At 62.4% G+C, this 12,911-nt stretch overlaps 1 protein-coding gene across 1 annotated transcript in view; it reads left to right on the top strand.

The window, feature by feature from the left end:
• Window positions 1-12,911, top strand: part of TNRC18 (trinucleotide repeat containing 18) — an 86,046-nt gene that overhangs the window by 31,069 nt on the left and 42,066 nt on the right. The window contains 9 exon segments of the mRNA XM_042922366.1: window positions 156-258; window positions 561-766; window positions 1,183-1,329; window positions 1,802-1,992; window positions 3,303-3,732; window positions 4,958-5,956; window positions 11,001-11,176; window positions 11,707-11,843; window positions 12,081-12,209. Coding sequence (XP_042778300.1) covers window positions 156-258; window positions 561-766; window positions 1,183-1,329; window positions 1,802-1,992; window positions 3,303-3,732; window positions 4,958-5,956; window positions 11,001-11,176; window positions 11,707-11,843; window positions 12,081-12,209 — 2,518 coding nt within the window.

The raw sequence follows: 12,911 nt of genomic DNA, 5'->3' as shown, positions 1-12,911 counted from the left end.
CTTCGAGGCACAGCAGTGGTGAAGCGGCACCCGCACTTGCCCTGGCGAGGTCCACACCGGCACTCAGGGGTGGGTGACGGGGGGGGGGGGGGTGGGTGCAGGTGCGCCGGCAGCGGGTGCTTGCTGGGGGCTCACTGCCTGCCTGCTCCCCTCAGGACACGGTCGAGCTGATGACGACTGTGGGGACGAAAGGGCCAGGCACCGGGAGGAGCGGCTGCTGGGGGCGCGGCTGGACCGAGACCAGGAGAAGCTGCTTAGGTGAGGGCTTGGGGGGGCGAGGGGCCAGGGGCCAGGGAGGGCGACCCTAAGTGGGTGGGGCCCCTGTCCTGAGAGCCCGAGCTGCCCTGGCCCCTGATCCTAGGCCAGGTGGCCCCACAGCCGCTCTCTACAGTGAGTGTGGGTCCCCCTCCTGGGGGAAAGCCCCGGGGGCCCTTCTGTTCTGAGGCTGAGCCCGCCCCTCTTTACGCTGGGTGTCCCCTGGGTACTTGGGGCGACACCCCATCTCTCCCACGTCCCCCTGGCCAGCTGGGCGCTTGCCAATGCCTCTGTTCTCCTTCCAGAGAAAGTAAGGAGCTGGCTGACCTGGCTCGCTTGCACCCCACCAGCTGTGCTGCTAATGGCCTGAACCCCAACCTCATGGTGACCGGTGGCCCATCGCTGGCAGGCTCGGGGCGCTGGTCCGCCGACCCCGCAGCCCACCTGGCCACTCCCCCCTGGTTGCCCCGCTCGGGCAGCGCGTCCATGTGGCTCGCCGGACACCCCTACGGTAGGTGTGGGGTGGGCGACTTCCCCCTTGTCTGGCGGTTGAGGACGGAGCGGGCCTGACGTGGTTCTTACTGGAACGGGGCTGGGGCAGGACTGTGGGTGGAGGGGAGTCTCGTGTGGGACCCACGCCCCGAGCTGGCTCCTGTCTTCCTGTTGCTGGGGCCCGGGCCTTGTCCCTCTGCAGACGCTTTGGCTCCCTCACGTGTCTGAAGAGGACAGTTGCTAGGACACCGGCCTCGTGGGTCCCTCTGTTGAGCCCAATTGGAGGCGGTACCCAGGGGTGGTTGGCTTGCGGCCCGTCACCCCTCGGCTTCCTGCACGGAGACCCCAGGAAGGGGGCGTCTCGGGAATGGACAGAACTGGGGTCGTCCTGGGCCCCCGGCCCCTAGCATTGACTCGGGCCTGGGTCTCTCCTAGGTTTGGGCCCCCCACCTCTGCACCAGGGTATGGCACCTGCCTTCCCGCCTGGCCTGGGGGGCTCCCTGCCGTCGGCCTACCAGTTCGTCAGGGACCCCCAGTCAGGCCAGCTCGTGGTCATTCCCAGCGATCACCTGCCTCACTTTGGTAAGTGGTGGCCTTGTGGTGGGGGGCAGTGGCTGTGGTAGCTTTGCCTGGAGAGCCTGACCCAGATGCCAAGGGCCTTCTTGGGGGACAGGCGTCTGCCCAGAACAACGGGGTGGGAGTTAGACCAGGGCGCCTAGGGGATGTTCTGATGTCTGGGGTTTCCCCGGGTAATAACGCTATGGTGGTCCCTGTTCTGATGGGCTCCTACTCAGAACCAAAGCAGGCTGCCCCCACCTGGGGCCTGGCCCCCCTGCCCTGGCCCCCCTGCCCTGGTGCCTCCCATTGCATGGGAGCCCACTTGGTAGACCATTGGGTGTGGTGGGAGGAAGAGCTTGGGGTCCCCGCGTGTGGGCGCGGTCCCCCCTGGGCTGGGGACAGGGGAGGGGGTAGAGGCTCCGCTGCTGGGGGCCTCAGCCTCCCCCTGTGTAGAGGGGGGCGACGGGCACGGCCTTACTGTCCGTCCTGCCCCCAGCGGAGCTGATGGAGCGGGCCGCGGCGCCACCCCTCTGGGCCGCCCTGTACCCGCCGGGCCGCGGCGCCCTGCACCACGCCCAGCAGCTACAGCTCTTCTCCCAGCAGCGCCTCCTGCGGCAGCACGAGCTCCTGTACCTGCAGCAGCAGGCCGCCCAGGCCCTGGAGCTGCAGAGGAGCGCCCAGCTGGTGGTGAGTTGCTGGTGGGCGGGGGTCGAGGGATGACCGTCCGAGCCCCCCCCGCAGAGGGAGAGGCAGACGGGTCCGCAGGCAGAGACAGAGGATGGCAGGGGCTGGTGGTCGGGGAGGGCCGCCTGGAGGAGGCAGCGGGCGTCTGCCCCCAGACCTGGAGGAGTTGACCGTGGGCAAGGCCCAGAGGTGTGTGGAGCCGTGCGGGGGCAGGGTGCAGGGAGCAACGGGGAAACCGAGGCAGGAGAGGCAGCCTGCTGGACTGGGCAAGTTTGCGTGGGCTGCTGAGGAGATCCCGGGGCCTCCTGCGGATTCCTAAGCCCGGCCTGACCTCGTCCTCGGGCAGCTGGGCTGGGCCAGGGCTGGCCTCCAACACCCACGTTAACTGGTCCCGTGCGGGAGGAGCCACGAGGGGCTGGTTCCCCGTGTGGGTGGGCTCCCGGGAGCCAACGGCGCTCCTGCCTACGTGCAGGTGCTCCGGGACGTCTGTCCTCTCGGCCTCGCTGCTTTCCCTTCGTGCAGAGGCCACGGTGGTGGCTTGTGCAGCAGACGGGGCCTGGGTTTGACCCTTAGCTCTGGCATGCCTGGCTCTGTGCCCTTGGGCCAGTGACTTCACGTCTCTGGGCCTCAGATCTCCTCCTTGGGAAAGTCGCGATGCCGGTGATCCTATGTCCTCGGGATCGTTCAGTGAGATTTAATAATCGTGGGAGTAGTCGGTGCCAGCGTGTTCTATGTGCTGACCGCCTGGTCCCCCTGGCTCCCTGCCCCCCAGCGAGCACTGGCTCTTCTCGAGCAGCTCCCTGCCATTTCCTCAAAAGCCATCAAATGTAGGAAGAGACCCCCCACCCCCACCCCCACCCCCACCCCCACCCCCACCCCCACCCCCGGCATCTTGAGACCCAAAGGTGTTAGGATAGCACGCAGCGGGTAATGAGTTCTCCGTGAAGATAGCTATCCTAAAGCCATACGAGTGTGGGGAGTGGGGCACCTCCTTCATCGTCAGGAGCCTCACGCCTCTGCCCTGTCCCCCTTGTGCCAACTGAGGCTCCCGGTGGGGCCGGAGTCTGGACTGGAGGCCCCCGCCAGCCCCGGCGGCCCCCCCGGACAGCCCCCCCCCACCCCGCCCAGCCCCGTCTGGGGTTCCACAAGGAATGCTGTGCTTGTTACACGTGAGCCACGACGGAATGTCCGTAGCAGGCTGGGAGGGCGGGCAGCCTGCATGCTGGGCCCTGCTTGAGGCGACCCCAGGGCCTGGGCAAGTGCCCGGCGATGGCTCGTGCTGTGCTCACCCTGCCTGCCGGCCCCCTCCCCAGCAGGAGCGGCTGAAGGCCCAGGAGCATCGGGTGGAGATGGAGGAGAAGGTGAGCAAGCGGAGCCTGGAGGCTGCAGGCAAGGCCGGCCTGGCCGCCCCGGGCCCTGGGCTGCTGCCCCGGAAGCCCCCCGGCCTGGCCGCCGGCCCCACGGGCACCTACGGCAAGGCCGTGAGCCCGCCGCCATCTCCCCGCGCTTCCCCTGTGGCTGCCCTGAAGGCCAAGGTCATCCAGAAGCTGGAGGATGTGTCCAAGGCGCCCACCTACGCCTACCCCGCCACGCCCAGCTCCCACCCCAGCAGCCCGCCGCCCGCCTCCCCGCCGCCCACTCCCGGTGTCACCCGCAAGGAGGAGGCGCCCGAGAATGTCGTCGAGAAGAAGGACTTGGAGTTGGAGAAGGAAGCCCCCAGCCCCTTCCAGGCCTTGTTCTCGGGTAGGAGTGTGGCTGAGACCCTGGGGTGGGCGTGGGGGGCGCATGTCGCCCAGACCAGAGTCGGGTCTGGCTCTGGTCGAACCGATCGCCGCCAGTCCATTGACCATCCGGTTCTCCAGCCCTTCCTTCCTCTGTCTCTGCGGGGCACCTGTGGCGTACTGGGCCTGCCGCCAGGCTCTGGAGTGAATGCATGCGTGCGTGGGTTGGACACAGCCTCTCTCCAGCCCCACCTCGGTAGTAAAGTCAGGGAAATGGGCGTGACGTTAGAATCTCCTTCAGAAGGACTCGTTCTCAGGGTTAACCAAACCGAATCGAGAACGGTAAAGGAAGCGCTCCTGGCACATGGCACGTGCAGGGTTGTCACGATGATCACGCCCTTTCTGGACCCCGACCCCACCCTCTGCCGTGTGCTTCGAGCACAGGCGCTCATCCCCTGCCCTGCGCCAGTGGGGACGTGCAGCAGGTGGCCTTAATGGCGTCCCTCTGCCCCGGCAGCCGTTCAGAGCGTGAGAGCGTCCTCGGGAGGATTTGAGTTCCGATTCAGATTCTGCTACCACCAGAATCTTGGGGCAAGTGACTGCTCCTCTCTGGGGAGATTCGATGCCGTGCTAACGGCCGGCACTAAGCCTGGCCCCGGGGGCCGCTCCAGGCACCCGTCTTCCCCCTCGTCTGGCTCCCGTGGAGCACCCGGAGCTTGCGCAGAAGCACCGCGAACATCTGGCCACGCGCCGCCCTGCTCTTGGGCGGCTACGCTCAGGGGCGGGGGTTCAGAGTAGAAACGTGGAGGGCAGCACCGTGTTGCCGTTATTTTTGAACAGTTGGGCTGCCCCGACTCCACTTGAATGGGGTGAGGCGGGAACGGAGGCCAAAGGAGGCCCCGCCGGGTCAAGACCATTGGTGGCCTACGGAGCATTTGCTTCTGGGCCAGCCTCGTGCCGGGCGCAGAGGCGTTGGGGGCCAGAGAAAGAGAGAGCCGACCGTGGTTTCTGCCTTTGAGTCCTGAGGCCCCCTCGGGACGGGGCGGCGGCTGACTTGTGTCTCCGTGGCCTGGACGTGCGGAAAGGCAGCAGGGGTCCCCCGATGCCGCCTGGTGTAGGACCGCCGGGTGCGGAGGGTGGCCACGGGGCTCCGTCCCGCCTGGTGGGTGGGTGTTGACGGGGGGACGCGGGGGGTGTCAGACGCGACGGGTGAAGGGGCCTCCGCTGACTGTCCGTGTCTTTGGCAGATCTCCCGCCCAGGTACCCGTTTCAGGCCCTGCCGCCGCACTACGGGAGGCCCTACCCGTTCCTGCTGCAGCCCACGGCGGCGGCCGACGCCGACGGCCTGGCCCCCGACGTGCCGCTCCCGGCCGACGGGCCCGAGCGCCTGGCGCTCTCGCCTGAAGACAAGCCCATCCGCCTGTCCCCCTCCAAGATCCCGGAGCCGCTGCGGGAGGGCCCGGACGGAGAGGCGCTGGCAGAGCGGGAGGTGAAGGCGGAGGTGGAGGACATGGACGAGGGTCCCGCCGAGCTGCCCTCGCTGGAGTCGCCTCTGGCGCTGCCCCCCGAGGAAGCGCTGGCGGCCCCGAGCCCCGCGGCCGGCTGCGGAGGCGGCCTGCTGGAGGCCCAGGCCCCGAGCGCCGGCGGGCAGGGGGTCGCGGAGGCCCCCGGGTGCCCGGACTTCGCGGAGGGGGCCGAAGCGCGGGTCGCCTCACCCGGCCGGACGGAATCGTGCGCGGCCGCCCCGGACCTGGGGGCGCGACTGACGCCGGAGACGCTGGTGGAGGCCAAGGAGGAGCCGGTGGAGGTGCCCGTCGACGTGCCCATGGCTGTGCCCGTGGTAGAGGCGGTGCCCGAGGAAGGCCTAGCCCAGGCGCCCCCGAGCGAGCCCCGGCCCGGCCTGGAGTTGGCAGACTGTGACGGGCCCCCCGGGGACGGAGAGCGCCTGAGCCTGGAGGCCCGGGAGGCCGCGCCTGTGCCCGGCGGCACCTGCTTCCTGGAGGAGGAAGGCTCCGACCAGTTTCTGCCTGGCCCGGAGGACCCGCTGGCTGGCATGAATGCCCTGGCGGCGGCTGCTGAGCTGCCCCAGGCCAGGCCTCTGCCCTCCCCGGGCGCCGGAGCCCAGGCCCTGGAGAAGCTGGAGGCGGCGCAGAGCCTGGTCCTGGAGCAGAGTTTCCTGCACGGCATCACCCTGCTGAGCGAGATCGCTGGGCTGGAGCTGGAGAAGAGGAGCCAGGACGTGGGAGGTGAGTCGCCATGGGCGGTTGGTTTCTATGGCATTTTTGGTGGTTTTACTTTTCCTAAGGATTTAAACATTTTGAAAATCCCCAGGATGGGGTTTACCCGTACCCATTTTTGAAAAGTTGAGGCAGAAATACACGGGGCAGAATTTGTCATCTCTGCCGTCTACAGGTTAGTAGCGTTCACGTGCGTTCGTGTCGCTGCGCGCTCGGGCTGCGGGCTTCTCTGTGAAGTTTCTCCTCGTTCTGTCGGTGCCGCGTTTTGTATTAGCGTGATTCTTTGGGTTGCGGGGGACAGAAAGGCTCATTTGAACTGGCTTAGAAAAAGGGGAGGGAAATCGATGGGCTCTCGGCAGCCAGGTACAGCGGTAATTAGGTAATAAGTTTCAGGTATGGCTGGATCTGGGCACTCCGTCATCGGGAGTTTCTTGCCCTGTGTACCCCTTCCCCGTCTCTCCCTCTCCGCCTGCTCCACTTTTCTGTCTGTTGTCCTCATTCACGGCAGGCCCACTGTCCTCTTGGGGGTCACCCAATACTTCTCGCAGGCCCACGGGCCTGCCCAATTCAGCAGACTCCCAAAAGAGGCCACCTCTTTCCTGGTGGCTCCGGCAAAGGTATTTGATTCATTCTCGTTAGTTCCCTGGGGGGTCATGCTTTGTGCAGAAGCAAACTCTCTGGGCCGGGAGATGGGATGGAACGGGCTGATTGTGCATCCTCCCCAACCCCCCCCCCCCCCCCCCCCCAATGGGGCTGTCACCACCGGGCTGCAGGGAATGGGTGCTTTCAGCAGAAGGGCAGCGAATTCTGGGCTGGGCACAAAAAACGCGGGTGTTCAATACAGAAACTCAGGGCGCTCCAAGAAACGTGTACAGGAGGAGCCGTGGGCCAGGCTCGGCCCAGAATCAGCGCAGAGGAGGGAGGGGCCCAGGCGACAGCTGTCAGAGAGATAATAATAGCGTTGCCAGTGTTTTGGTGCATTTTTTCTAGAACTTTTTCTACACACATACGCTTCTAAAATTAAGATCGTTTTGGGGCGCCTGGGTGGCGCAGTCGGTTAAGCGTCCGACTTCAGCCAGGTCACGATCTCGCGGTCCGTGAGTTCGAGCCCCGCGTCGGGCTCTGGGCTGATGGCTCGGAGCCCGGAGCCTGTTTCCGATTCTGTGTCTCCCTCGCTCTCTCTGCCCCTCCCCCGTTCATGCTCTGTCTCTCTCTGTCCCAAAAATAAATAAAAAACGTTGAAAAAAAAAAAAAAATTAAAAAAAAAAAAAAAATAAAATTAAGATCGTTTTGTAAACCATGCTGTGTAAGCTGCTCTCTTCGCTTAGCGTATTTTTTATTAAATATTTTCTACAGCTATGTGTTCTTATTTTCTTCTTTTTTTTTAAGTTTGCTTTGAGAGAGACGGTGCGTGAGCAGGGGAGGAGAGACAGACACGGGGAGAGAGAGAATCCCAAGCAGGCTCTGTGCTGCCCATCGTGGGGCTCGGACTCAAAAACTTCAAGATCATGACCTGAGCCGAAGTTGGATGCTTGACCACTGAGCCACCTAGGCACCCCAAAGCTCTGGGTCTTTAAACATTTTCTTAGGGGACAGTCGAGTTTTCCACCTAGTGGAGGCCCCAGCCTTCAATGCCTTAGCTGGCCCTAGGTTGTTAGGCATTTGAGTTTGCCTTTGGTTTTGTTTTATTGTTGTAACTAATGTGACAAATCTTTGTCCCCACCGCTGATTTTCCTGGGGGTATATTCTCAGGGGTGGAATTGCCGGGACCGAACAAAATCACGTTTTCAAGGCTTTTTCATCGCCATGGTCACATGGTCCCCCGGAAGCTTGGACAAGTGATGCCCACTCCCCCACACCCCACAGCTGTCTGTTGTTTGGTTCTTGTTCTCCAGTTCATTACTTCTTTTCACTCATTTAAATAGTTTGGCACAAAAAATTACTTTTTGGAACGAGACAAACCCCCTCTTGATCCTACCAACAGTTGGTGGGTTTTCCGTGAGGGCCACAGAGCATAGCCCTTGGCCCTGTCAGGTGGTGATAGGGGGTAGGTGGAGACACTGGGAGGGGAACAGGATGGAGGAGGGAAGGGTGGTCTCTTACAGAGGGAGGCGCTTCTGGGTGAAGTGACCCAAGGAAGGCCAGGGAGGAACTCTTCTGGGGGATTTGCTGATGGAACAGCACCTGCAAAGGCCCTGAGGTCAACAGTACGTGTAGCACGTTGGAACCAGAGCAAGGAGGCTGGGGCTGGGGTGGAGTGGGAGGAGGAGAGTGGTGGCCGCCAGGGGTTGGTGGGAGGGGGCGGGCATGGGGCCCTGGGCACCCACTGGAGGAGGGCTTGGAGTTACAGTGATAGGATCGGACTTAAATAGTGTCATTTTGGGGGGCTGTGTAGACACTTGACGCAGAGGCAAGGGGGGATGCAGGAAGGCCCAGGCCGGGGTGGTGGGTAGAGGTGAGGAGCAGGAGGATTCTGGGTAGAAGTTAAGGTGGAGCAGCCAGAGGGCTTTGCCGGCTCCGAGCTGGTGTAAGAGCGACTCCAGGGTTTCTAGCCTGAGCCGCCGGAAGGGCAGACTTTGCAGGAAGCAGCGGGAGGAGGTTTTGGGACCCACAGCTGGTTTCTGCATTGGAGGTGTGGCCCGCGGCTGGATCTGTGACCCTGGGCTGGAAAGCACACTTGGAGGTGCCGGTGTGCAGGGGTGTGTACATAGCAAGGGTGAGGGAGAGGCTGGCGGCCCTCTTCTCTACCCAGCAGGCAGCTGCCGATGGAACGCTGAAGAGGCCCCTGGTCGCCTGTCGAGCTTCCCGCGGCCCACAGGTCACCCCTGCGTTGGTACAGCCATGAGGCTGTGTGTTAGCCAGGCCTTCTGTCACAAGTACCACAGACTGGGGGGCGTCTGCATGTTCTAGACCACTGCGTGGGCAGGGCTGGGTCCTGCTGAGGCCTCTTTCCTGGCGCGTGGACCCCGTCTTCTCCTCGTGTCCTTGCCCGGTTGCCTCCGTGCTTGTCTCCAGCTTTCTCCTTTCTATAGACAAATAGTCCTACTGGATTAGGGCTCATCTGGTCACTTTAACTTGGTGTCCTCTGTAGAGACTCTGCAAATAAGATCACTTTCTGAAATAGTAGGGTCAGGACTTAAATGTGTGGAGGGCGGGGAGGGGGGACGTGATACATCCCGTAGCAGATGGCCTAGAGTCACCAGGCTCCCCGGCCTCAGTTGGGAGAGCCTCAGCCAGACTGGTTTGGAAGGTGAAGGAGGTGACAGAAGCTGCACCTCGGTCCCCTCCTCTGTGATGGAGCGGTGCTCTCCTGCCTTACCCAACAACTGAGAATCTTCCGGTTCGGATGACCTTGAGGGGTGGTCTGGTGCATAGGCGTCACCTCGGGGTGGGCCCTCGTGAGCTGATGGGGTTCACTGCTGTGCAGCCTCCGTGCCCATGCCCGTAAGACCAAAACCGCTGGTTCTCAACTGGCAGTGACCCGGTTGGTTGTCGCAGCTTGGGGGAGTACTGCTGACATCTAGTGGGGAAAGGCAGGGGATGCTGTTGAACCTCCCACAGCGCATGCCCAGGATGGCTGCCCCCATTGCAGAGGATGAGCTGACCAAAACGTGGATAGCGCCAAGGTCGAGAAGCCCTGATCTATGCGAGACCATCAGTGATGTCTGTTTTATGGAACTGTACGCGTCGGTAGTAAAGAATATGCTTTGAGGGCGCCTGGGTGGCTCGGTCGGTTAAGCATCCGACTTCAGCTCAGATCATGATCTCGAGGTTTGGGAGTTCGAGCCCCGCGTCGGGCCCTTTGCTGACATCTTGGAGCCGGAAGCCTGCTTCGGATCCCGTGTCCCTTTTCTCTACGCCCCCCCTTGCTCGTGTTCCATCCTTCTCTCTCGAAAATTAATAGACACTAAAAAAAATTTTTTTTAAAAATATTTTTTTTCAGGCATGTGTGGAACATTCATAAAAACTGATCACATATTAGATCACAAAGACAACGCCAATTAAAAAAAAAACTGTTGCTCTGGGAGAGATTGGAGGGGAGATGGGTGGCGTGCCCTTTCTGAAGGGTAGTGGGAATATTTATTAGATAAATGCACATACCTTAATCGTGTTAATCACAGAGAGGAATTTTCCTGAAACACGTGTCCTTGCTGTGTGCCTGTGCCTCCACTACCCACCCACCCCCCCACCCCCCGCAAAAGAAAAAGAAAAAATAGAAATGCCGTTTAATGGGGGATTATTTAGATTAATTAAAACTGAGCAATGCAAGAGAACTCTAGGCAGTTGTTACTGGGTTTGGCCACATAAAAGTTGCTGACCTGTAGAAACGGCAGTTATAATTCATAAGGTCCAAGCTAATGACACGTAGTAGATTGCTGTTATGCGCTACCGTGAAAAGAGGGTAGGTGGAAAAAGGTGTGATACCGTATGTATGCGTTGATGCCGTTCCCATATTTACGAAGGATGCCCACGGACGTTGCGCGTGTTCGAGTGGGGGTCGATATTTTTGGAGCCCTCTAACCAGAATGTCGAGAGTGGTGCCTCTGGTGGCGGGGCCAGCTTTGTGCGGGGGCGGGGAGGGTTTTCGTTTCTTCGCACCTTTCTGCTTGGTTTGTCTTTTTTGTGTTCTCCTACTGCTTTTGCAGTTTATGAAGCTTAATTTGGGCCCTTTTCTTCCTGAATGTGAAAACCATGCATATTCCCTGTGGAAAGTTTAAAGGACAGATGAGCAGAAAGAGGCACAGCCTAGAACGCACCTCTGTGGGCGCTTGGCCGCTCGTGGCCATTTTCTCTGGGCGGCAGTGGACGTTTGGAACAGAGCCGTGCCGTGTGCCCGGGCTTCTGCCTGTTCTCTTCACTTAGCACCATTTCTTGGCTCTCGGCAAGGCCGGGGTCCCGTCAGCATCGTGGGGGCCATGTGGCCTCGGGCAAGCCCTGAGCTGGTCCTGGGCTCGTTCTTCTCCCTGTTTGGGGTCTGAGTGGGGTGGGCTGCCCCCAGGGAGCACGGCGGGGCGGGCACAGAGGCGTGGGCTCACCTGCCTCCTATGTGCAGGTGCAGAGCGGGGCCCGGTGGTGCGGCCCTCGCTGGAGAGCCTGCTGGCGGCCAGCAGCCACATGCTGAAGGAGGTGCTGGACAGTCCCTTCGTGGACCCGCTCAAGAACCTGCGGCTTCCGCGGGAGCTGAACCCCAACAAGAAGTACAGCTGGATGCAGAAGAAGGAGGAGCGGGTGAGGTGTCCCGGGCCTGTCTTTGCCTGCCTGTGGCCCGTGGGGTGGGAGCAGAGATGGGTCCCCCAGAGACTCCATCTTGCTGGGGACACGGCTGGCTTTGGAGTCGAAAGGGCCTGATCCGAGTCCAGGTTCCAGCGCTGACTTGCCGTGCGGTCCCGGGCAAGCCGTATCCCCTTTCTGGGTCTCCGTTTATCCGCGTGATAATGGGCGACCGCCTGGCGGGTCAGGAAGAGCAGGCCTGGCTGTGCCCCTTGGTGCCTGTGGGCCTCTGTAAGCGATGGATAACACGACGGCCCACACTGTTGGGAGTGGCTGTCTCGGGCCGCTTCGGCCTTGACGCGGCCCTGCAGAGTTGAGTTTTGGTCCCCGTGCCGCGTTCTGCCCGCGGCCAGGGCTAGTGAAGTGGCAGGTGAGGCGTGAGCTGGGCCCCGGTCACCATCAGGCCTCGCCATTCCCATCTGAGCGGATGCCTGGCCAGGTGGTGGGAGCCGGTGGGCGTTGGCATCCTTACCCCGCTCTCCCCGCAGATGTACGCCATGAAGTCCTCCTTGGAAAGCATGGATGCCATGGAGCTGGACTTCCGGATGCGGCTGGCTGAGGTCCAGCGGCGGTACAAGGAGAAGCAGCGAGAGCTGGTGAAGCTGCAGAGACGCCGCGACTCCGAGTGAGTGTGCACCCCGGCCGCACCCCAGCCACACCCCGCGGCCCCGGCCGGCCGGGCGACAAGGCCGCGGCAGGCGGCGCCCTGGTTGGGCTCTCATAGGCGCTGGCGCTCAGTAGGTTGGCTGTGGTAGGCCATTAGAGGTGTGTGTGGACCCGAGTGACGTGTGTGCATCGTATGTCCTTCTCCGCGCCCCCCCCACCCCCCAGGTTCACAGCCGAGCGTGTGATTCTTTTTAAGGGACAGGCGCGAGGAACCCCATAGAAGCTTGGCACGCAGAGGCCCTGGCAGGCCGAGGAAACGGACCCACGCCCTGAGCACCCTGTCGCCCCCCCGCAAGAGAGGGAAGAGCCGCAACAGTAGCGGAAAGTAAGGCTGGCCCCTCGGTGGGTCGGGAACTGGCACAGAGCTCGGAGGGGAGGAGCACAGGCCCACGCAGGGCCTGCGTCTGGGCACCGGGGACCTCGAGTCCCTCGGGCTCCGACCCACCTGGTTTGGTAGCTCTCAGGGAGCACGGTGCGCGCCGCCCGGGGCCAGGAGGGCGAGCCAGGCGAGTGGCGGAACGGACAGGCAGACTCATCCACCCGGCACTGAGTGGGCAGGTGACCCCAGTGAGAGAGGTTTCTGTGCCATGAGCCAAGTGCCTCGCCCGTCTTCCCGCCACACCTGCTTTCTCCACGGTTAGGGACGAATTCCTGCTCTTCTCCGTACACCTCCTCCCTGCAGAGGGATCCGCTGAGCTTCCAGCCCCCTGGGACGGGTTCTGACTTGTGCTGTCACTTACTTCCCTCCGTGACTGACAGCGTCACTCTTGTCCTCCTGGCCTGACCTGTTGGGTTGTCGTGCCCGAGCCTGTGACCCGGGGTCGCTCCTTTGCACACTCCTTGAGCGGCAGCAGGAGCTACGCGTGGCGTCTCTGGAGGTTTTCTTGAATGGTGGCTGGGATGAGAGCTCTTCCTCCAGGCTGAGCGTGGGTAGGAATGATGCTGCGGTCTTCCCTGGGTGTCATGGAGTAGCAGGAGCTGAATGAGGCCCATCAAAAGAGCGGGGTTGGAGTGTGCCCCAGCCCGG

Source organism: Panthera leo, chromosome E3 (genome assembly GCF_018350215.1).
Source record: "Panthera leo isolate Ple1 chromosome E3, P.leo_Ple1_pat1.1, whole genome shotgun sequence".
NCBI classification, from domain to species: domain Eukaryota; kingdom Metazoa; phylum Chordata; class Mammalia; order Carnivora; family Felidae; genus Panthera; species Panthera leo.
Note: the sequence above shows the minus strand (reverse complement) of the source record. Positions and strands in the feature narration are given on the sequence as shown.